The sequence below is a fragment of the Tachyglossus aculeatus genome, chromosome 23 (genome assembly GCF_015852505.1).
Source record: "Tachyglossus aculeatus isolate mTacAcu1 chromosome 23, mTacAcu1.pri, whole genome shotgun sequence".
In the NCBI taxonomy this organism is placed as follows: domain Eukaryota; kingdom Metazoa; phylum Chordata; class Mammalia; order Monotremata; family Tachyglossidae; genus Tachyglossus; species Tachyglossus aculeatus.
Window position 1 is genome coordinate 21,570,707 of NC_052088.1, and position 25,281 is coordinate 21,595,987.

General features: G+C 41.5%; 1 protein-coding gene across 1 annotated transcript in view; it reads left to right on the plus strand.

Moving 5' to 3' along the window:
- RASA1 (RAS p21 protein activator 1) overlaps positions 1-25,281 on the plus strand; it is an 84,039-nt gene that overhangs the window by 11,753 nt on the left and 47,005 nt on the right. Inside the window, exons 2-3 of the mRNA XM_038765982.1 lie at positions 21,254-21,406; positions 22,660-22,795. Coding sequence (XP_038621910.1) covers positions 21,254-21,406; positions 22,660-22,795 — 289 coding nt within the window. The remainder of the gene's footprint in view (positions 1-21,253; positions 21,407-22,659; positions 22,796-25,281) is intronic.

A 25,281-nucleotide genomic window follows, 5' to 3' on the forward strand; every position in this document is an offset into this window, starting at 1 on the left:
AGAGCCAAAGACTATTGACTGTCTACTGATCTCTCATGTTGCCTCCCTAGTCCCCGTTCCAGAAGCTCCATGTAGCTCAGGATGGCAAGATCCCAGTCTCTCCTTGCTCTCTGGCATGAATGCTCCTCTCTCTCTGCCTGGGTTCTTAATCCACCCACACAGTTTCTGCACATGGGCTGTTATTTATTTAGTACACCGTGACTTGAATTGTATGCCTTGACTTTGGTGGCCCATGAGAAAATGGGATATCGTTGGAGTAATTGTAAAGGCATGCACTGTTTAAATAATACAACATTAGGTGGTATGCTTGTTCCTCGACCCAAAGTATTTATGAACATAATAATGAAATACACTTTAATAATTATAAGGATGGTATTTGTTAAGTGCTTACTATGTGCCAAGCACCGCTGTATGCGCTGGGATAAATACAAGGTAATCAGGTTGCCCCGTGTGGGGCTCACAGGCTTAAAACCCCATTTTACAGATGAGGTCACTGAGGCACAGAGAAGTGAAGTGACTTGCCCAAAGTCACACAACTGATAGGTAGTGGAGCCTATAGCTCCCCGCTTAAGTTTCTTGTTGGCATACTCTGCATTCCTTGCCTGATCTGGTCTATTTTACATATGTGCAGTCGAACAGAATTCCCAGTATTGATCAGTAGGCAGTTGCAGCCAAAATGGGAAACTTCCAGCCCTATTTTTAAATTGACCGCTGCCCTTGGACCATTCCCTGCCTCTCATGCTTAGTCCTCCTCCTTACTCCTCCTTACTGCTGCACTTGCCGTCCCATACCGTCGGCTCCCGTCTCCTGGCCGAGCAACCTATTTCAACCTTTCGGTAGATATGGAGAAATCACGTCGGCCCCACGTTTAAAAGAAGTCGTGTTCGTTAAAGGACCAGAAGTAAATGTTAGTACCTCCAACTGGAGAGAGGGTTTCAAGGCTGTGACATCAAAATGAAATCTCTGTTTATTTCTCTGGAGCTGATCTGGCTGACTGCAGGAATAGAGCAAGACTATTTATTAGTATATAGCTGAGAACAGTTATACTGGCAATTGGTTTGCATTAAAAGTTAAACGGACTGGCTCTTCTTTCTCGATTGAAGTAAATGTGCCAATATTACAGCAGCACTTTTGTCATCATTAAACCACTGGAATTGGATTTAATTTTTAGTTCCAGAGGATAACAACCGAACCAGCCCCTGGAGTAAAATCCCCTCTGTGCACATCCTTCCCTTTTACTTTTGGGTAGAGAGGTGGGGAAAGGTTAGAGTGAAAACTAATAATTTGCAGTGTGCAGGGGGGAAGTGAACTCTTGACACTACCAAAATACCCAGCATTATGAATTTACGGGCATAATTCAGATTTTAAATGGCTTTGAAGTCAACCACGGAGTCTGTCGGTTCTGGGATAACCCTTATAATTTATTTTAAGTGTAGGTGGTTTAATTTTATTACCAAATATCTTGAATAATAAGCATTGTAAGACCCGTAGCAAAGGCGTTTTCTTTTTTTTAAAATTCAAACATGGACATATTCAGTCAAAAGAAAGGGAAAATAGAACTAACCCCATAGGTGTGATAATTCGACTGAGAATGGAATTCCTCAGTTCTGAACACATAGCCAGAACTTTAAAAGTGACTTCATTATTTTAAACAGTATTTATTTCACGTATAAGGCACTTAAGACAGTAGGGGACAGAACTATGACTGAAGTAAGGCTATCTGGATTCTAATTCTGGCACCACCAATAACTTGTTTTGTGTGGGTAAGGCAAGTAATTTAACCTCTCTGTGCCGCAATAAAATGGAGGTGTTAGGAAGGCTAAGCCTTACAGATATCCACAATCTGGTCTTCCAGGTCAGTGCTGTTTTACATTTCTCCGACCTCACTGATGCTAATCAACAAACCTAAATATAGTATAGACCGGGAACGCTATATTTAAAATCCTGGGTGCTTCAGTCCAACTCGGAACCCAAAGATTAGTAGTGCAACACTTAATATTTAGAGTAAGCATTCAGAGAATAAATATAGCTTAAATCTGATTTTATCTCACCTGACCTCTGAGGGTGATGAATCAGTGGTATTTGAGCACTTCCTGCCAGTCAGTCATATTTATTTAGTGCTCACTGTGTACCGAGCACTGTACAAAGTGCTTGGGAGAGAATAATTCAACAGTATAACTGACATCTTCCATGCCCACATTGAGCTTCCTGTGTGCAGGCTCCGCACTAAGCACTTGGAAGAGTACAACAGACTTGGTAGACACGGTCTCTGCTCTTAAGAAGCCTATGGTGTAGCAGGTGACACACCTTTTCAATAAACTGCAGGTAGAGGAAGAAACAGTATAAGGATATGTACATAAGTGCCGTGAGAAGAGATGATGGGATCAATCAATCAATCATATTTATAGAGCGCTTACTGTGTGTGGAGCACTGTCCCAAGTGCTTGAGGTAAGAGTACAATATAACAGTCCGGTAGACTTGTTCCCTGCCCACAGTGGGCTTAAAATGGTCTAGAGGGATGAATAGCAGGTCCGGGTGTAACTGATGCAAGAGGGAAGGTGAGGAGCTGAGATTAGTCAGGGAGGGATCTTAAGTGGGCTTCTAAAATGGGGAAAATGGTAGTCTTCTGAATGGTGACTTGTCCATTGATTGTCCCACTAGATCCTTGGGTAGTAGCAAGCCTGGGCGGCGTACTAGATTGCATGACTTTCCATTTGTTTATTTTTGCAGAGTGAAAGTTGCCTTATGGGGATTTTCCCTTGGGACTACAGGGTAAATCCTTGAGAGGTACTTTTAACTTTTTTTTTTTTAAAAAAGGAATCTCCAATCCTCCCCCAACTTATTGCCAGATAGAACAGCACTGTTGAACAGTGCTGTTCAACTTGATGTGGAACTCCCTTCCCACCAGTTGACAGACCACAGCTCTCCCCATCTGTCCTCAAATCCTCTAAAAATTGCACCTCCTTCAACAAGCCTTCTCCTGTTAACTCCCGTCGTCCTGCATGGTTTCAGCCTAACAGCCACCTCCAGCACTTTATACCCATCCTCAGCACTTGAGTACGTTTGTGTGTATATTTATATCTTTCAGTATGTAATTTGATTTCTCGATTTGAATATCTGTCTCCCGTGGTAGAAGAGTAATAAGCCCTTTGCAGACAGGGAACATGTATCTTGCTGCTCTTGCATTTGCCCAAACACTTGCTATGGTGCATTGTACCCAAGAGGCGCTTAATAAAAGCCATCGCTACAGCTGTTGCACTCAGAAAGTAGTAGGTAGCTCTCATCTGTCCGAGTAGTTAAAAAGCCTGAATGACATTCGGCCTCAGATACTTTCAAGTGCTTTCCGATATGGCACTTGCCATAGTCTTATGTGATTAGTCGCAAAGATAAACTTTTGAAAACTAGGCGGGCCGATCATATTCCGGTTAAAGGAACATATTCGCAAAGTGTATCATGTACAGAGTAGTATTCATTCAGGTGTATTTATTAAGTGCCTAATGTGTGCAAAGCACTGTACTAAGCACTTGGGAGACTACGATATAAGAACCGACAGGCACAGTCCCTGCCCACAAAGAGCTCACAGCCTGTTGTGTAACCATGGGCAAGTCACTTAAATTCTCTCTGCCACTAATCTTTCTCACTTTGCCAAGAGTTCACTGTTTCCCTTGCACTTTAATAAGTGAAGACGCTTTATCTTTCCCAGATAAGAGTCGGAAATGTTAAGATACAAATATTTACATTGTTTTGACTGGGAGAGCATTTTGTGACCGGGTGACAGAGCATTGAAATTCAGGTGCTGGCATGGCATTCCAAAGTAATTGTTGAAATGATAAAAATGTTATTGCTTAACCATGCAGCAGTCTTGCCTGTTTTCCAAAATAAAAAAAAATAAGGGGTTCTTTTTCTATGAGGTAGAAACTTGATGAGGTGGGCTTACTTTCAAAAGATTCCATTATGATTCACCTTGAGAAAGATAAGTCAGCAGCATAAGAATGAAATTAGTTGTCAAAATATTAGGAAATAGTCGGGAGAAGCAATGAAATGGTAATTGAGTAAGGAAATTAGAAAACCTTCTAAAATATTTGTGTCTGTTGTCTGGTTTCAGATTGATTAGCGACTAATCCACTGTTGGTCCACCCTAGGGAAGGAGGAGATAGAGCAAGGAGGCATCAGCAATAGGAAAATTGTCCGAGAAGCAATAGAAAAAACAGGAAAAATCAAACTTTCAGGAAAGGTGTGTGGGTGTGAGAAAACCTCAGGTGTCCAGGATTGGGAAGAAAATTGAGGCTTCCGGAAGGTTTACGGTTACCTTGCCCAATACTCTTCTTGGCTTTATTCCCTTTTAATTTTGCTCCCCCAAAAGTTTGCTTACTCCTCTGTCCACATTGAGTGTTATTTTGGGTAATTTAGGGGCTATCCCCCTCTCAGTCAAGACCCCTGCTGTCATGCAGAGTACTGTACTAAGTGCTGGAGAAGGTGCATTTATAATTAGGTATGAACCTTGCCCTCCAGGAGCTTGCAATATAGAGGGGTAGCTAGACATTAAAGTAAATATCAAAGAAGAGGAAGAAAGCAAAGGGGTTAACGTGCGTGAGTCAACACTTAAGTATCAGAATATGACGCATATGTACGAAAGTGCTCCTAGAGGTGCTTAAGTGGCGTGGATGTGCTGGAGCTGCAGTAAACAGGAGATAAGGAGAAGAGGTGGGAAAGTGTAGAAGGCCTCCTAGAGGAGATGTGTTTTCAGAAGGATTTTGAAATTAGGGAGAACTGTAGTCTATTGACTTTGAAGAAAGGAGCGGACGAGGAGTTGGCAGTGAGAGTGACAAGAATTAGGCACAATGAGTAGCTTCCTGTGAGGGGAGCCGAGAGTGCCAGCTTGCTGGTAGTGAGAAGAGCGAGTGGCCAGATCAGGCCAGAGGCAAGTACGTGGACCACCGTGACAGCTGTTTGGGGGGAGAGGAAGAAATGGGCTTCCAGAATCGATCAGTCGCATTTGAGGGCTTGTGGTTTGCAGAACGCTGTACTGAGCGCTTGGGAGAGTACGGTACAGGAGCATTGGTAGACCCCATACCTGACCTTAAGGAGGTTGCAGTCTAGTGGGGGCTGACTGACATTAAAATCAATGAAAGATAGGGGAAATGGCAGAGTATAAGAGACTGCACAGAAGTAGAGACTGTTGTGGGGAAAGAGAATCAAACATATTTAAGGGTCACAGTCCCAAGTGCATAGGTGACGCAGAAGGGAGGGTGAATTGTTGATATTTTAGAAGTGTGAAGAGTGTACTGGCACAGTTTGGCCCGCAGTTGCAGATACCCCAACTTAATTTGCCATCAGAAGATGAACGATACATCCGATACTTTGGATTCAACTTAATACCGGATACCTCGTCTTTTAGATTTTTGAGCTCCCCGAGAGCGGAGATCGTGTCGTGTACACGCGTACAGATGTTCCCCAGATGTCGAGTTAGGAGATCAAAAATTCTCCTGTGAGCCCACTGTTGGGTAGGGACTGTCTCTATATGTTGCCAACTTGTACTTCCCAAGCGCTTAGTACAGTGCCCTGCACACAGTAAGCGCTCAATAAATACGATTGACACTGAAATCGCATGACATAAAGATCACCTTCTTAACTCAGGCAAAGAATGAATAATTCCAACATATCAAAATGAAGATTTCATTTGAGCATGTGTTGGAATCATGGACTGCTAAAGCTGAAAGGCACACTGAGAGATCTGGTCTATTCCTTGCTTCCAAGCAAAGCGTATGAGTTGGGCACCTATTTGTTTTTCAAGAGTGCTAGCCAAGTATGGAGACTCCTCTTAGTAGTTGTAATATTGGCATTTATTAAGCACTTACTTTGGGCCAGGCACTGTTCTAAACTCTTGAGAAAGTAAGTGTACGCAGGTGAGAATGAGATAGGGTTCCTGGCCCTCAAAGGGGCTACTGTCTAAGAATAAAGCGTGGTTTAGTGGAAAGAGCCCGGGCTTGGGAGTCAGAGGACGTGGGTTCTGATCCTGACTCTGCCACTTGTCTGCCGTGTGGCCTTGGGCAAGTCACTTAACTTCTCTGTGCCTCAGTTACCTCATCTGTAAAATGGGGAATAAGACTGTGAGCCTCACTTGGGACAATATGAGGACCTTATATCTATCCCAACGCTTAGAACAGTGCTTGGCACACAGTAAGAGCTTAACAAATACCATAATTACTGTTATTATTAAGGGGACTGGCAGCAGACACAAGGAATAAAGAAAACAAAAAGTCAAAATAGAAATGAGAGGATGAGGATGAATATAAAATGAAAGTTGGGGCTGGAAGAGCAGAGTTTCAGGTTTCTTGCATCTCAGGGTCCAACAGTTGAAGCCACAGTGATGGCCATAGTTGTGAAATTCCCCAAATAAGCTCTTTGTACAGTGCTCTGCACACAGTAAGTGCTCAGTAAATACAATTGAATGAATTCTGCATTTTGGGGAGGTGGCATGCTGCCATTGTTTCTGTTTTTCTGCCAAAGTGAAGCAAGGCAGGTGGGGATTGAGGCCCTAGGGTGGTACGGGTTAGTACTTAGCCCATTTTGCTCTTTAATCACCCTGCCAGCCAGATGGTTCTTTGGGTTCAACCAAAATCTCTCCTGTTTTAAGCCTATTTCAACTTGTTCAGTGTTTTGGAGAACTGTCTGCATTCTCATACAAGCTCTTCTAGTGTAGGTGGAGCTAGTTAAGCCGTTGACTTTATTGTTCATTATCCTCATCTTCATCAGTTGAGCACCTGCTCTGTGCAGAGGACTCATAGATATTTGGCAACATAAAATAGAAGATGTGGTCTTGCCATTCAGTAGCTTGGCCAGTGCTTAGCCATCACTTTATTTAATTCATTCTTTCATTCATTCATTCATTCAATCGTATTTATTTATAATAATGATGATATTTGTTAAGTGCTTACTATGTGTGAAGCACTGTTCTAAGCGCTGGGGGATACAAGGTGATTAGGTTGTCCCACGTGGGGTTCACAATCCTAATCCCCATTTTTAAAGATGAGGTAACTGAGGCACAGAGAAGTTAAGCAACTTGCCCAAAGTCACACAGCAGACAAGTTGCAGAGCTGGGATTAGAACCCATGACCTCCGACTCCCAAGCCCGGGCTCTTTCCATTGAGCCACGCCGAGTGCTTACTGGGTGCAGAGCACTGTACTAAGCACTTGGGAAGTACAAATTGGCAACAGAGACGGTCCCTATCCAACAATGGGCTCACAGTCTAGAAGGGGAAGGCATCCAACAAAACAAAGCAAGTAGTCTTTCATGGGACCTAGCCTCCATGTCTTTAATATGTGTGGCTCCTCTTTGAAACTCATTAGTTTCTTCACACGCTTTTTAAGGTGAACAATCTACTCTCGCATGGTTCTGACCAATACAGAGTGCAGCGGAGGACTCCCCCCTGAGCCTTCTGCATCATCTTCCAGTCCAATGCATTGCCACTTAGCGTTCTTTATTGGGATCCTACATTCCCAGCTCATTTTCAGCTTTCACTAATATTTCTTCACTGTGGACAGTATATTCATTCATTCAGTCGTATTTATTGAGAGCTTACTGTGTGCAGAGCACTGTACTAAGCGCATGGGAAGTACAAGTCAGCAACATCTAGAGGCGGTCACTACCCAACAATGGGGCTTACAGTCTAGAAGTGGGAGATATACAGTATATGAGTGCCTACTCACTGCAGACCAGTACTTAGCTGCTTGGGGATGATACTTAACTTGTACTTCCCAAGCGCTTAGTACAGTGCTCTGCACACAGCAAGCGCTCAATAAATACGATTGAATGAATGAATGAACCTAAGAAAAGCAAGTGCTCGAGAGCACTGACTAAATACCATTGATTGTTTTGATGAAAGGCACACTCCCCATAGGGAAGGCACAGGGATTCATTGGGGAATGTCTCTCGGAGGTGGGGACTGTTTAGGGAGAGGCTGTGAGAAATGAGATGAGAAGTTTAGGGGAAGGGCATTCCAGGCAGCAGGAGTGGATGACAAATGGGTCAGAAATGGTTGAGTCTAAAATACGGAGTATTCAGAAGGTGATTCTCTGGGAATGAGCAAAAAACATCAGGGGTGGGGAGGGAGAAGAGCTAGGATAATTAAGAGGGGTTCCTGTGATTTAACTGATTCCCCTCTCTCTTTCTACTTAGCTTTTGCCTTTTTGTCACCTGGGTTTTTTCCCCCCTTAGCATGCTGCTTTGCAGTACAATCTAATGGATTTAATTACTGTTGTTGTAACATATTTTCTCCAATTTATCAAGTTTACTCTAAATGCTGTTTCACACTTCTAGGTCATTAGTACCCCTGCCCAAAATGAGGTTTATGAGCAAGATTGTAGTATTTCATTTTTTCCCCCTTCCAACGCAGTGCCTGAGCTTTTCCGTGTTTTTTTGGTAATAGTTGATTTTCATCTTTTGGTATTAAACCATAGAATTTCTAATTCATGCAGGAAATAACTTAAAATGTAATGTTTTTGAAAGGGAAGGGAAAGGAACTTGGAAAATTTACAGCGAGAGTTAGAAAATAATGGAAACAAGATCATTTGAGTATAAAAAGTTAAAAAAGAAAGCAGCTTGGCAGGTAATCTTTAAATATTTAATCACCCTTATTGACTTAAAATGTTGTAAACACTTTTTTAAAGCTTCCCTAACTTTCAGACTGTAAGCTTCTTGTGGGCACGGTGCATGTCTACCAACTCTGTTATTGTACTCTCCCAAGCGCTTAGTACACTGTTTGGTATATAGTAAGCGGTCAGTCAGTACGGTTGATTCATCGCCTATGTATATGGCTATCGATCCATTTTAAAAATGGAATTTGGGGGGAAAATGCAAGAGTGTCCACTGAGGTCATAGCAAACCCTGGAAGGAGGTCTGAAGCAGATTATTTATTTTAGCACACCTAGACAATTCAGTAGCCAGAGTAGCCATCCTGTTTATATTTTTTACTTTGTGCCCTTGAGCTCCCTCTGGTGCTTTTAAGATCGGAATCGATGTATAATTACCGAAAATCATATTAATATAAACCCAAACAGGTGTAAATATTTATCCTATTTTAACCAAATGGACATACATAAAAGCCTTGCTAAAAATGAAATGGAGCTTTAATGTAACCAAACCAAATTCACCTTCAGTAATAAATACTTCATTGTCCATTTGTTTGTAGTATCCCAAGTGCTCAGTACATTGCTCTCTATCAAGTGCTCAGTAAATACCATTGATGATTTGTCTGAAAACAAAAGAAATAATCATAATGCCACTCTTTGTGGTACTACAAATATTGGAACCTTAAATCTTCTATTTTATGTACATTATGAATTTCCACTGCCAGTTATTCGTCTCCCTTTCTGTTACTGGTTTGGAGTGAAGGTGGCAGCAGTTTCCCCACCTACTTGAAATTCCTCAGACTCTTGAGTTTTCACCCTCAATTTGGAAAGCAGCACTCTAAAATGTGAAGAAACCATCAACAAAAAACTGACCCCATGATGATTGTAGGAATAATAAATCCTTCTAAGAAAACATTAGAAGGAGTAAACTATAGGTTGTTACTTTTTTTTTTGGTCAGATGGTGATATCAGTTGGTGAAGGATGAAAATATTGCAGAATAGGTAGAAAACTAACTTCAAATGAGTTATCCTGCCAAAACAAGTTAATTTTCTCTTTGTGTTATTAACTTTTGGTTTCCATGTTTACAAACAGCAGTTGCATAGAATTTAAAAGAAAGCCATAGGGTGGTGAACAGGTTTCACCATCCAAGGGAAGCAGTATGGCCTGGTGGAAAGTGCACAGACCTGGGAATCAGGGGACTTGGGTTTGAATTCTGGCTCCGCCACCTTGGACAAGTCGCTTAACTTCTCTCTGCCTCAGTTTCCATCTGTAAAATGGGATGAAGTCCTTCTCCCTCCTACTTAGGCTATGAGCCCTATGTGGGACAAGAACCGATTATCTTGTATCCACCCCAACACTTAAAAGAGTGCTTGACATACAGTAAGCACTTAACAAGTACCATTATTATGGTTATTGTCATTATTATTCTCCATTAATGAATCTACTGAACCTATTAAAGTTAAGGAGAGAGGACACTGCATGCAGTGAAACCTAGTTAGGAGAGCCAATGATGGGACCTATATGGGAAGAGATACTATCGCCCCGCTGTTGGCAAGCTTGAGTACTGACTTCTTTTATTAGTCGATTGATTTAATTGCTTCTGTTTACAAGCTGTCATTGTCAATTTGTCCCCTCCCACCTCATCCCTGCTCCTCTAGCACTTCCCAAGCGCTTAGTACAGTGCTCTGCACACAGTAAGCGCTCAATAAATACGATTGATTGATTGCTCACTGTGACCCGATCATGTCTGTCTCACCCCTTGAGCCCCTTCCCACATTTTCCCTCTAGCCTGGAACTCTCCCTCACCCTTCCATATGTGTCAGACCACCCCTCTCCCCACCTTCAAACCATTATTAAAGTCACATCTCTTCTAAAAGGCCCTCCTTGATTAAATCCTCTTTTCCCCAGCTCCTTCTCCCTTCTGTGTGGATCTGTCACCTTTGTGCATTTGGTATTTGCTCCAACCCCACACTGCTGTGTATTTATGTATAAATTATGTATTACCAATTTATTTATGTTAACGTCTGTCTCTCCCTCAGAACTGTGAGCTAGATTACTTAAAGGATAAGAAATATTTGAATGTGATGAGCGTACTTGAGACGAGCGTATTGGCATGTGACATCCAAACTAAAAGGCCGTCAAGGCCAGTCCACGTGTGGAGCTCTGCTTTGCTATTCCCTTATGCTCCTGCTTTGTGGAACTGGTCTTAAAGATTTTTCACAGATATAATGTTAAGCGCTTGCTCTCTGCCAAGCAGTGAACTAAGAGCTGGGGTGCAAAGAAGAAACTATCTGATATTGGCAGCACTTGCCACATGTGGAGTTACAGGAGAGATAAGTGGGTGGTAGGAATGGACTTGGGATCAGCCAGAATTTACCATATAAGCCAACTCTTTTTGGTTTGATTTTAATTTTTAAAAAATTTTATTTACTTTGAAGGCCAGAAAAATCACATTTTAGTAATCTTGGTCAATATAGGAGAAAAAATAATTTACTCCTGGGTTCTGTTCCGTGAGTACTTTTTTGAAGTGATAAAAAAAAATAGATTTAGCAAACATATTATCTATTAAATGAACTCTTCCCCCCTGCCCTGCAAGGCCAGGGCTTCCGCCCAGTTTCAACTGCGTGTTCTTTCCCAGCGTTTAGTACACAGTAAGAACTAATGAATGTTACAACTAATGTGCCAAGAGAAGCTTATTCAGGAGCTGATCCCTTTGTCATAACCTTTAGATTTGCCTCACTGTTCCCCCCCCATTAAGGTCGTCGCTTGTGAGTCTCTCTTTATATGCTTTCTTGGGCGGAGTGAAGTACTTTCTCTTGCTTAGAATGTTTTTGGTATTTAAAAATACTAAGTTTTCCAGGAGTAAAAACTTAAATTCCTTGGCATTGTTTTATGCTAGATGTAATTATTTCCTCTTTCCCCTACCCCGTTGCAAAAAACGATTGTTCTGCATTTCTCAATTGTCCAGAATTTGTAGATATTAGGATAAGAGGACTGCATTTCTCTTCTTTGCTGTGGTTTTTAATTTCAAAGAAATGATGTACTTGAATCATTCAAACCATCCTAAAGATTTCAAATTTGGGTGCTTATACATAAATACAAAATTACCTTTTCTTCTTTATTGTTAAGACTTCTGAGCCTCTGACATTCGTAAAAATATAGAACATGGTGGAGATTTCTTAAGGAAATCTGGCTCTGTTGTATGTGTGAAGTACATTTTGAGGAGTTTCTGCAATTACCTTGTGTTAGGTATTTTTGTTCCTGGTGGATGGAAGAACGTAGGTCGGGAGGGGAGATGCTTTTGCAAGATCATTAATTGCTTTTTAGGAAGGAATAAGGAGGGAAAAAGTAATGTCTTTCACTAGGTATTTTGAAACAAGCATTGGGCATCAGCTAATAACACCAAATAATTACGGTATTTCTTAAATGCTCACTATGTGCCAAGCACTGTACTAAGTCCTGGGGTAGATAAAAGATATCCAGGTTGGACACAGTCCTTGTTCCACTTGGGGTTGTCAGTAGAGGTAAGTCACCACTTGTGAGCCTCAGTCATCTCATCTGTAAAATGGGGATAGAGACTGTGAGCCCCAAGTGGGGCAGGGACTGTGTCCAACCTGATGAACCTGTATCTACCCCAGTGCTTAGTCCAGTGCTTGTCACACAGTAAGCATTTAACAAGTACCATCATTATCATTACTAGAGGATTATTATTATTATATTGGTTAAGTGCTTACTATGTGTCAAGCACTGTTTTATACTCTGTGGTAGTTGATCAATCAACCAGTCAGTCATTTATTGAGTGCTTACTGTGGCAGAGTACTGTACAAAACACTTGGAAGAGTACAACATAAGATTTGGTACACATGTTCCCTGTCTTTGGCGAGTGTAAAGTCTAGATCAGGTTGGACATGTTGCCTATCCCATATGGGGCTCACAGTCTAATCCCCACCTAAGTCCCATTTTACAGTTGAGAAAGCCGAGGCGCAGAAGTTAAATGACTGGCCCAAGGTCACACATCAGATGAGTGGTGCAGCTGGGGTTAGAATCCAGGTCCTTTGACTGCCAGGCTTGGGCTCTTTCCATGAAGCTATATTGCTTCCCATCAGTTCTGACATTTTTGCAATGAAAGCTAAAACTTTGTATTTTTGTAGCCTTGTTTTCTATTTGGGTAATAGCAAAAATGTAAAAATACAGTAAAACAATCTGCAGTCAAGAAGCCAGGTCTTTTTTTTTTCCATTTTCTAAGTAAAGGAAGTTAGTGTCTATTATGTTTAAAAAGGCAATCACTTCCTGCATAAAACTTGATTTTTCTGAAGCAAAAGATTTCCTAGATAACTTGTGGAAAATGACTTTTTTACAGTTCAGCATTTGGGAAAACTGCTGCAGAGCATTATTTATCAGAAACAAGTATTAAATAGGTAGGGATTGTATTTTTATTTTAGCATTTCTCAAGTAGCAGGATGTATAGAGAAAAGTTCACAAGGAATTTGTGGTGTATGGGCTTTACCCCTCTCTCCCATCCTTGTCTGGGGTACTCCTTAATTTCCTTAAATCTAAGGCCATAACTGCTCTTCCGTGTTTACAGTCAATCAACCAGTGGTATTTATTGAGCACTTACTATGTGTAGAGCACTGTACTAAGCGCTTGGGGTTAGTACAGTACAAGAGAATTAGCAGACAAGTTTCCTGTCCTCAACGAGATTACAGTTTTATCCCTTCTTTGCTTGCTGACTTCTGCAGGGCTGCCAGAGTGACGGTGTGTACCAACCGGGTTCTTGCTCCGGTTGGTTAGGGCACAGCTCAAGTTCTGTACCCTCTTGAATTTTTAGAGCGATGTATAAGTAGCAAGTATCATTTTTCAGATGAAAAAGCTGGAGAGCCACAACAGTCAGCATGCTTTAATCGGGTGTTTCTCCTTTGCAGGGTAGGGGCAGTTGATGGCTGAGCGACTTCTCGAATCCTTTGAAGCAAAACCTAGCAGACTGCTGAACACAGTGGTCAAACTGCTCTCCTCTCCCCTCCCTTTTCCCGTCCAATTTGTCCAGTAAAACAATGGTCTTCACATTTTTCAGTTTCCTTCCACTCCTGGAGACTTTCACTTCCATTTAAGATAGATAAGGATTGTTCCTTCCCCGGGCTTCCAATGGATTTCCTGAGTGTGCCATTTTAGAATGGCAGTGCTCATCGACTGCCTCGGAAGGACCTTTCAGGGAGAACGTAACGGCTGGGAGGGGAGGGGGGAAAAGAGGCCAGGAAAGGAAATTTCCCTTCCTGGAGAGGTGAAAGTTTTAGGAAGGAGGACCGCAGTGGCTAGGGACTCACCTGGAAGACCCTTGCAGATCGGAAACCAGCATGGTTTGAAATTCTTTTCAGAATATAGCAGTAATGTCTGGCACCTTCAGAAGCTCCTTGCAAATGGCTGTCATCACTGTAGACACCACCATCCCTGCCTTCCAATCCTGTAACCCTTTTTTTATGGCATTTAAGAGCTTACCATGTCAAACACTGTTCTAAGTGCTGGGGTAGATGCAAGTTTTATCAGGCTGGACACAGTCCCTATCCCACTTGGGGTTTACGGTCCAAGTAAGAAAGGAATAGAATTTAATCCCCATTTTACAGTTGAGGAAATGGAGGCACAGAGAAGCTAAGTGATTTGCCTAAGATCCCATAGAGAACCACGGAGAACCAGAACCTCATTGCCCACAGGCTGCAGTGAGTCCTCTTGACTTCCAGGTGCATATACCCATTTTCAACAGAATTGCTACAGTTCCAGAAGTCTTGAGATAGCAATTTCTAGTTTAAGGGAAAGGTGGAAAAAGAAAAACCTATTGATTGCAAAGAGAGCCCTATTTGGGAATGTATTAGGTAGATTGGGGGGAGAAAATGGGTTTTCCAGCAGAGGAACAAGTTTACAAGCAAAAGTTACCACTGGAATAGGAAGTTTCTGCCTAAAGTCCTTCTGTGAAACCTCAAGGTAATTAGCTTCTTGGGAAATGGACTGTTGAAGCACCATTTCTTCTATCAAGCAAGAAGATAAGCCATAGGTTCCTAATAATTTTAGTTAGAGTCCATCCTGGCTGATGTAGATATGTTACAATTTAAACATCCCAGGTGGAAGTAACTAAACCCAGTTATTTTCATATCTTTGAGGTGGAGTTGAGTCCTGAATCTCCCCATAACCCAAGGTCAGTTGCCCCATGAGCTGTAAAATAGGAGAGAAAAGGAAGAGTTTGAAATCAGTCCTGACGATAGTGAAGGCAGTTGCAGTCCAATTTAGTTCTACGTTGCTACCTTCCCTCCTCCAGTTGCTGGGACTAGTGGCGTCGGGGCTTATCACTTAGGGACCGACCCTGCTTCTAACTTTGACTTCTAGGGCAGGTGATATCTTAGCCTTGGAAGAAAAAAAAAGGTAAAATTTACTTTTTTAACTTTCTAAACCATTTGGAGAAGGTCCACACCATGCTGTGGTTTTGAGTGGAAGGGTAGTGGAAGGAACACGGGACTGGGAATCAGGAGGTTTTAGACTCAGATCCTAGTCCTGGTGCTACCAAATGCCTGCTCCATAACCTTGGACAAGTCACTTCAGTTCTCTGTGCCTCAGTTTCGCTACCTTTGAAATGGAGATAAAATACTTGTCCTACCCACCTCTTAGGCCATTAAACCCGTTTATGGCCGAGGACTGTGTCCAATCTGGTGATCTTTTATTTACCTCAGTGCTCACTCATAGAACTTCATGAATATCATTATTCCCATACTAATCATTCTCTTCCGATCTTCAGACCTTACTGTGGGTCTAGTCTGAAACACACAGGCAGGATTCAGTCAGGCTGCTTCATTACCTGAAATGACTGCAGGCTGTGTGGCATAAACTGCAGGAAGCATTGGCACCCTGACTGCCAGAGCTGCAGAGAGCAGCCTAAACCACCTCTGAGGGCTTGGGGTGGATCAGTTGCCCTCTGCCCATAGCACCAGGGTGCCAATTTTTCACTTGCAGTATAAGTGTCTTGAGGGTTGGGGCTCTGAGTGGATAGTGGAAGAAAGGAAGGAGAAGAGTACAGAGAAAAGGAAAGGGGTGATGGTAGGGGGACAAAAAAGGTTGCTCTTCCTCCTCTGCTGCCACTTTTCTGGTCTTCAGTGGGAATGGGCTGGATGTGAGCTTCCCGTGCCCCCCTCCTCCACCGTGAAGAGGAGTTGTTTGCCCGAACCACACTGGGGGTGCTCCCTGCTGCAGCGGTCCTAGAACCCTGGCCCTCACCCTGTTGTCCCGATGGAATTGGCGGACTTCCTGCATAAGAGGTTCTTCTTTTCCTTTTTTCTGGTTTCTCACTCCCATTCATTCTTCCCTTGTTTTTTCTCTTTCGCTCTCCTACCTTGAAGTGTTCATGGTAGATTTATGTATCACTGCATACATACAGTTAAAAGGAGATGTTTTGTGTTTGGATCAACAGTTTGCTAATTTAGTATTTTCCTCATTTTAACTATTAGCTTTTCAGATTTCCTGAGATTATAATAACGATGATATGAAGTCCCCATTCTGGGCTGAGCATTGGGATAGATATTAAATAATTAACTAATCAATCCTATTTATTGAATGCTTACTGTATGCAGAGCACTGTATTAAGTGCTTGGGAGTGTATAGAATAACGAAACTGGTAGTCATGTTCCCATGTCTCCCAGCAAGGTAAGCTAGGAGTGGACAAGGTGATCAAGTGCTTTAATCTGATTGGACACCATCCCTGGTCCATATGGGGCTCCCAGTGCCCATTTTTACAGATGAGGAAACTGAGGCCAAGAGAAGTTAAGTGACTTGTCCAAGGACCTACAGCAGACGGAGCTTGGAGTTGAACACGGTCTTCTTGACTCTCAGTCCCATGTTCTTTCCACTAGGCTTTGCTGCCAAGAAAGTGGCGAAATGGTTGAGGAAGCTTCAGGGAAAAGTTAGCAGAAAGAAGTTCCTCAAAGCAGACTCTGACTTCCCTTTCTCCTCTCCCAAACTGTCTTGAGCTGATTCTCTTCATTCAAATTTCATGCGTAAAATTGCTATTTTACTAAATAGCAACATCATAGTTCAACTAATGTAGCATGTACCTTCCTGTTATTGAAATATGATTAAGTGCATTTTTAAATTTGTTATAATTAGTGCAAAACTAAAGTTATAAGCAAGGACCGGATATCGAAACTTGAAGCTAGAAGAAACAGAAAAATGGAAATCTCTGATAAACTGTTTTCATTTGTATTCAGTTCCTAACTTTAGAAACAGAGAGGGGTATATATAGCATAGCTTCTGGCTTAACGAGAAGATGAAAAGAAGTCTAAAAGAAAATAATATTTAGGTTGTCTCTACCTACTCCAAATGAAGTAGAGGAGCAGGTCTCCACAGTTACAGCTGCTTAATTTGCTTCGTGGGGACAGCATCATCCTAACAGTTGATTTTTTTTTTTTGGATCCGAATTAAGACACATGAATTATAAGGTGTCTCCACGAGGTATATAAGCTAAATCAGCTTTATTCCCCACTTTATTGGGGTGTGCATACTGAAACTTTGAACCAAGTAGCACCGAGTGCGAACTGTTGTACAATTTGGGGTTTGCTGCATGTATATTTTCAATATGTTTTTTTTGAAAGTCTGTTTTTTTGGGGATTTTTCTTTTTCCTTAACATTTCTATTGGTGCAGCATATGAATTAAACAACTGCCTAGTGGTTTGAAAGAATAATGCCTAACCCATTATGAGAAAATAGTTTTAGGGGTTGGGTACATTGCTGCTTAAAACTTAAATCGTGGTAATTTGAGCACACTCAGTCATTTCATAATGCACGTTTTTACTTGTTCTCACTAAAATGTAGTTAGGGAATGTTTGTCACACAACTTCAGCTTTTTAAATAGAATTGTCGTGGTGCCAATAATAATAATTATAAATATGGTACTTGTTAAGTGCTGTACTAACTGTACCAAGTGATACGAGATAATCAGGTTGGACAGAGTCCTTATCCCACGGTGGGCTCACAATCTAAGCAAGAGAGAACTCAGGTGAATTCATCAGATACAGTGAGTGTTACAATGTGAGTTTTTCTTAACGTGGTAGTTTTGTGAGAATACAACTTGTGTCCTGGGAGAATTGGGTTAATCTACAATGCTTCTGGTTTGGGGCGGTTTTGCAAAGCTTCCTCAAAATACGGAATTTGAGTTCAATGATTATAATGTTCACATCTGTTAACAAATGATCTATAGGTAAATGTGAATACTCTGCACACTAACATAAACTTCAGTAAAGATTTTTAAAAAGATTATTTTTAGTAATGTTCAATTATTTGTTTGGGTTAGACTCATCCAAGCCAGATGAGTAGGTTTTAATGTTCTTTATCCACATCCTAGGCAATAAATCCTTAAAAGGAGGCAGTAAAGAACTTTCAAGTTGTAAAAAATGATTTGGCACTTCAGCTTAAAAATTGATAAAACCCTAAAAGCTGTTTCCTATTGAAAGTGCTTTAACATTACTTTTTAAGGACACTAAAACTTTAGGTAGCAGAGCGAATAATTTAACAGCGGTTAATTTTCTTGTTCAAGTGTTGACAGGTTTTACTTTGTCTTAAAAGCTTCTGAGCTTTTGGTATGAAAAGAAGCTAGTATGTTTAGGAAATAAAATTTCAGCAGATAAAAATCTTAATGGTGAACGGAGCATCCAAAGGTTGGCAGATTTTTTAAAAAAAATCTACGAATAAAGATGACTTTAAAACAAAGTCTTGGGCCTGAAGTGAATTGTGTTTGCATTCTAAAATAGTGGTTAATAGGTAACGGATACTTACCTAAAGTAGTGCTGGAGGGAAAAGTCTTTATTTCCTGTAAGTGTTAGTGAGCTCTTCATCTGGGGGAGGAAAAACAATTCTTCCATCTTGCCTGATATGTATCATCACAACTTAACCTTGAGAATTTCTTTGTTTAGAGTTTCATTCATTTGGTACTAATGACTTTGATTTGTTTAATGTTAAATATACTGGCACAAAGTAATACATTTAACTTCAAGGGCTTCCCTTACCTTAAGGTATCTGTAAAACTGATTATTTTAAAAATCATGAAGCTGAGACTTTAATCTTACTATTTTTTAAGACGTGTTTTCCCATCAACGTTCCATTTGAACTGTTCATTTCTCTGTTTTACGAGGGGTTCTGAAGCATCTTCCGGGCAGTATTGACTGCAGTTGCCTAATACCTTTATGATGAATTAAAGATAGGAAAAAATTTTTTTCTTAAATGTCTCGTGATTCTGTCTTATTCAAAATCAATCAAGAGCCCAAAATGGTGAACAAATAATTCCGGGGGGCGGGGGGAAGAGAGAGAGAGAGAGAGAGAGAGAGAGAGAGAGAGAGAGAGAGAGTGTGTGTGTGTGTGTGTGTGTGTGTGTGTGTTATTTTAAAGAAGAGGACATTTGTAAAGACTTAGCATTTTTCCATGAACCAATTTACCCATTTTAATGATGGGGTGGCTTAGAAGCACTGCCATTTGGGCTTTTTGCTCCATTAAGGCTAAAGCTCAGTAGAGCTAAGTCTTCACATTGTTTACCAATTGGAAAGTAGAAATTTTCTTAAGACAGATTGATACTTGGTTGATGTGAGGTGCTGTTTTGAGGGATTCATTCATTGCTTCCAAATATAACACACACTTTGTTAGACCAGGACTTCAGTGTCACAGAAATCATTTTGGTGTAGTCAAAGAAGCAGTGTGGCCTAGTTGTCTGGGAGTCAGAGGACCTGTGTTCTAATCCTGTCTTGGCCACTTATCTGATGACCAACTCTGGGCAATCAGTCAATTAACCAGTGGTATTTATTGAGTTCTTATTGTGTGTCGAGCACTGTACAACACAGTAGAGTTGGTAGGCACAATCCCTGCCCACAAGAAGCTTGCAGTTTAGTCACTTAATATCTCTGAGAAGCAGCGTGGATCAGTGGAAAGATCATGGGCTTTGGAGTCAGAGATCATGGGTTCGAATCCCAGCTCCGCCACTTGTCTGCTGTGTGACCTTGGGCAAGTCACTTACTTCTCTGAGCCTCAGTTCCCTCATCTGTAAAATGGGGATTAAGACTGTGAGCCCCACGAGGGACAACTTGATCACCTTGTAACCTCCCCAGTGCTTAGAACAGTGCTTTGCAAATAGTAAGCGCTTAACAAATGCCGTCATTATTATTATTATCTCTGAGCCTCAGATTTCTCATCTGTAAAGTGGGGATTAAACTTCCGTTTTTCCTCCTCCTAGACTGTGAGCTGGTCCAACCTGCCCAGCGCTTAGTACAGTGCCTGGCACATAGTAAGTGCTTAACAAATTACAAAACAAAATGCCTGGCACGTAGTAAGCACATAACAAATGTTACAACTGTCATTACTATTTGAACAGTGATTTGCACATAGTAAGCACTTAATAAATACCATCATTATTTTTGTTATTACGTGTTTCCCCCTCCCCCAGCTAAAATAGTCTACACCTAACTCCACTGCTCTTTTCGTTCTGTGCTGCTCACGGGGAGGAACAGTAGCGTATTCAGTGCTGTGAGGATGTTGACGTAGTGGGCAGAGTGGCCAGGGCGAGGAATGCCGAGGCTCATTCCTTCGACCGCTACATGCCACAGCCTCAACCATGGCGGCACTTTAATTTCCCACCCAAGGAAGTGCCAAGTGGCATATTTATTTATCCTAGCTACATCTATGACACTTTTATATAAGGGAGAATCCCAGACAAGAGAAACTTGTAGTCAGAATAAGGTAAAGTGGGAATCAAATACCTACTCTTCCCGTCTCTTAGATTTGAACCCCACGTGGGAAAAGAACAATCTAATCTGACTATCTTGCACTTAGTATAATATTTGACACATAATAAGTGCTTAGTGAATACCACAGCTAACGTTCTGTGCAGTAGAACATACATAGACAAAAGGAAATTGAAAGGGATTTGAGATGATTCAAAAGTCCTCAGGAAGAGGAGGGTTTAAAGAGTAAATTGTGAACATGTAGACCAAAATATAGCCTAGAATGTAAGCGCATTATGGGCAGAGAACTATCAGCTAATTTTATCGTAAGTACCATAGATTGATATGGTATTTATTGAGTGTTTACTGTATGCAGAGCACTGTACTAAGCCCTTAGGAGAGTACGTAGAATCAGTCGACACTTAAGGAATTTGCAGTTAAGGATTAATGTTATCCAGGACAGTGGTAAACCAAGGCTGAAGGGCAGATAAAGCTATGGGCAATAAAATTCTACAGAGAATTGAGACAACCCAATTTTTTTTTTTTATAAAAAGTTTCTAATGGTAAACCAAAGGCCAAGTTTTCACTTTTCAGTGATGTGGAACAGATTGCGTCCATTATAGATTTAACTGATGGAAGGAATGAGTATTGAAGAAATGGAGAAGGAAAAAGTGAAGACAGTTCAGATCCAGAAAAATGTATATAATTTATCTGAGTAACGTGAGTCACTGGAAAAGCAAAGGTTTATTAAAGCGTCGGGTCCAGGTTGCTGTGAAAAAGCAACTCTAATTTTATAAAATAATTTGGGTATCATAAATACACTTTTGCATTTATGTGAGCGGTTTCTATCTGTTCATCTCTTAGTGTGGATATTTTTGTTCTCCAGGTGGTATCATGGAAAACTCGACAGAACAATTGCAGAAGAACGTCTCCGGCAAGCAGGAAAACCTGGCAGTTACCTTATACGGGAGAGCGATCGGAGGCCGGGGTCATTTGTACTTTCATTCCTTAGCAAAACAAGTGTGGTCAATCATTTTAGGTAAGTAGTGAATATTGTTTGAGATGATGAGATGTAAATGCGTTTCCATTCATCATACCAAATAAAGCTGTGTTCGGCTGCATGATAGGTCCTACGGTTTTCTGTAACTAATTGGAAGAAACTGTTTTTAATTAAATGATTTAATCATATATTTACAGGCATAAAATATGCTGCTGGAAATTTAGTTTCCATGGATTATTTTGGTTTCAAAAAATAGAAACTTACATTGACAATGAAAACTTTTAGCAGCAATAAAAAAGCAAAGAATTGTAAAGCCATAGTAGTTGGGTAGAGAGTTGAAATTGTAAATAACCAGGGGCAGGTTTACAAATAAACTAACACGTCCCATTAGAGGCAATTCATTGTCCTAAAACTGAGTACTCACAACAGTGTTGGCATGCCTTTTTAAGAGTCTAGATTTAAGGGAAGTCTGGATGCATCTTTGCATGTTTCGTTTGCATGCCTTAGTGAAAAGAGCATTGGCCTGGGCGTCCGAGGATCTGGGTTCTAATCCTGCCTTCGCCACCTCTCTGCCGCGTGACTTTAGGCAAGTCACTTAACTTCTGTGTTCCCCTGTTTCCTCATCTACAGAATGGGGATTCAGTATTCATTTCCCCTCATAGGTTGTGAGCCCCACGTGGGACCGTCTTATCGTGTGCCTACCCCAGTTCTTAGTACAGTGTTTGGCACATAGTGTTTAATGAATACTAGACTTATAATATCCTTTTTAAAAACAGATTACTTCTAATAATAACATTGGCAGCTGTATTCATTTGGCTAAGGTGGTTCTTTGGTAAGTAAAGAAGAAAATTAAATTTGTAATACAGATAGCTGAAATTGACAATTGTTATCAATTCTACAAATAATAATTTTTCTGTCCTCAATTATGTATCGGCAAGGGAAATAAAACCGTTTAAATTGAGCATCTGTATTAAGTTGTTTAAAACGAAAAGGTGATAAAATCATTACCCTTTTCCCCCCACCAATATTTGGTACTCAAATTAAGGTCACCCATTCTGTTATTAAGATAATTCCTCTAAAGGACATAGAATTTTTCATAATTAATGAAAGCTATTTAGAGAATTCATTTGAAGCTTAGCAAAAACTCCAAGATCATTGTGTATTTTTCTCTAAACATAGACTTTGAAGTTTAGGTTCTTAAATCTAATTTAAAATGAAAGTGAAATCCATTTTATACATTTCATTTTTGCTATTCTTACATTTACATTTCAATTTTTGCTTTCTGGTTCTAGAATTATTGCTATGTGTGGTGATTACTACATTGGTGGAAGGCGTTTTTCTTCACTCTCAGACTTAATAGGTTATTACAGTCATGTGTCTTGTTTACTGAAAGGAGAAAAATTGCTTTACCCAGTGGCACCTCCAGAGGCAAGTAAATTATTCAGATTCTTTTATTGTCAACTTTGCTGAGTATTTTAACATCTGTGAAAATGTAGTGTCTTTGCCATCATTGTGAATCAGTCAGTCGATGGTATTTGAGTGTTTATTGTTCGTGTTCTGTGCTAAGCATTTGGGAGAGCAATATAATAGAGTTGGTAGACACAATCCCTGCCTTTGAGGAGCAGCAGAGTACAGTGATATATACATAAGTGCTGTGGGGGTGGTGAGTGCTTAGAGAGTGCAGCTCTGAGTCCAGAGGTGACAGAAGAGCGACTAGTCTGAGAAGGCTACTTGGAGGAGGTATGATTTTAGTAGGGCTTTGAAGCTTGAGAAGGTTGGTGGTCCGTTAGACATGAAGCGGGGAGGGATTTCCAGGCTGGAGGAAGGACTCGAGCGAGGGGTTGAGGGTGAAAGAGATGAAATTGAAGTACAGTAAGTTGGTTGGTGTTAGAGGAGCAAAGCGAGCAGTTTGGGTTGTAGTGGGAGAGGAGATAGGTAGGGGAGAGTTGATAAAGCCAATGGTATTGTGGAGGTATAATAATAATAATAATGTTAGTATTTGTTAAACGCTTATGATGTACCAAGCACTGTTCTAAGCACTGGGGGGGATACAAGGTGATCAGGTTGTCCTTCCTGGGGCTCACAGCTTTAATCCCCATTTTACAGATAAGGCACAGATAAATTGTGACTTGCCCAAGGTCACACAGCTGGCAAGTGGCAGAGCCGGGATTAGAACCCATGACCTCAGACTCCCAAGTCCGTGCTCTTTCCACGGAGCTACACTGGAGGGTTTTGAGGCACGGGGAGATGTTTGCAGATAGAGTTTTAAGAATCATCTGGGCAGCAGAATGAAATATGGACCGGTTGGGGGAGAGCCTGGAAGGAGGTAGGTCAGTGAGGAGGGCTGATGCAGTTGTTGAAGTAGGTTTGACGAGTGCTTGTTGTAGCACGGAGGCAATTTGGATGGAAAAGCAACAGGTTCTTGTCTGCTGTGTGACCTCGGGCACGTCTCTTCACTTCTCTGTGCCTGTTACCTCATCTGTAATGGGGATCGAGACTGTGAGTGGGAGAGGGACTGTGTCCAACCCAATTTGCCTGTATCCACCCCAGTGCTTAGTACAGTGCCTGGCACATAGTAAGCACTTAACAAATACCATAATTATCATTCTTGAGATATGTATGCAGGGCCAACAGAAATTGGTGGCAGACAGATTATGCAAGTTGAATGAGAGAGATGAGTCAAGGAAAATACCAAGGTTGTGGGCTTGTACCGGAGGATGGTAATATTAGAGAGCTGAAGGGAACAGAGGAATTGGGTGTGGAAATGAGGAGTTCTGTTTTCATTTTCAGTTGGAGGTATTGGCGGGACATCCAAGTCGTGGTGTTTTCAAAGCAGGAGGAAGTATGAGACTTCAGAGAAGGGGAGAGGTTGGGACTGGGGCGTTGTCCTTGATTTCCTCTCTCTCATTCAACCCACATATTCATTTGGTCACTAAATCCTGTCGGTCCCACCTTCCTAACATCGCTAAAATCTGCCCTTTTCTCTCCATCCAAACTGCTGCCACGTCAATACAGTCAGTCATCCTATCTCGCCTAGATTACTGCTTCATCCTCCTTGCTGACCTCCCAACTTCCTGTCTCTCCCCACAGCAGCCCATATTTCACTCCACTGCCCGGATCATCTTTTTACAAAAACGTTCAGGCCCCGTCACCCCTCTCCTCACAAATCTCCTGTGGTTGCCTATCCACCTCTGAATCAGAAAAGCTCCTCAGCATTGGCTTTAAAGCATTCCTACCTCACCTCGCTTCTCTCCTACAAACTAGCCCTCATACTTTGCTCCTCTAGTGCCAACCTTCCCACTGTGCCTCGATCTCACCTATCTCTGTGCCGACCCCTGGCCCACATCCTGCCTCTGGCCTAGAATGCCGTCTGTCCTCCAAACTGACAGACAATTTCTCTCTCCCATGTCAAAGCCTTACTGAAGTCATATCTTGTCCAGCCCAGACTAAGCTCCACTTTTACTCATATCCTACTCCCTTTTGTGTCACCCTGACTTGCTCCCTTTGTTCTCCAACAGTTTAGACCTCTCACTTGAAGAGTTTGAAAAGGAATGGTAGGAGGGAAATGCAGTGAGGGTGTAGTGAGATCAGTGGAGGGCTTTTTTTAGGATGGGGAATTTATTGGCCTGTTTGAAAGTCATTAGAAAGGAGCTATTGCAGAGTGAGCAGTTGAAGTTGACAGGGAGGGGGCACATGTTACTAATGTGTGAAGGATGGGGCTGGAGGCATAGGTGGAGCAGGTAGATTTTGAGAGGAGACAGGAGAGCTTTTGAGTTACTTTTTGGAAGGATGGCAGAGTCAGTGAGAGGTCAGAAAGGGGGTGGGACTGAAGAGGTACTGGGGAAATTTTAGGGAATTAGTTTGATTTTAGTTTTATCGATGACAGGTGGCAAGATCACGAGGGGCAAGAGATG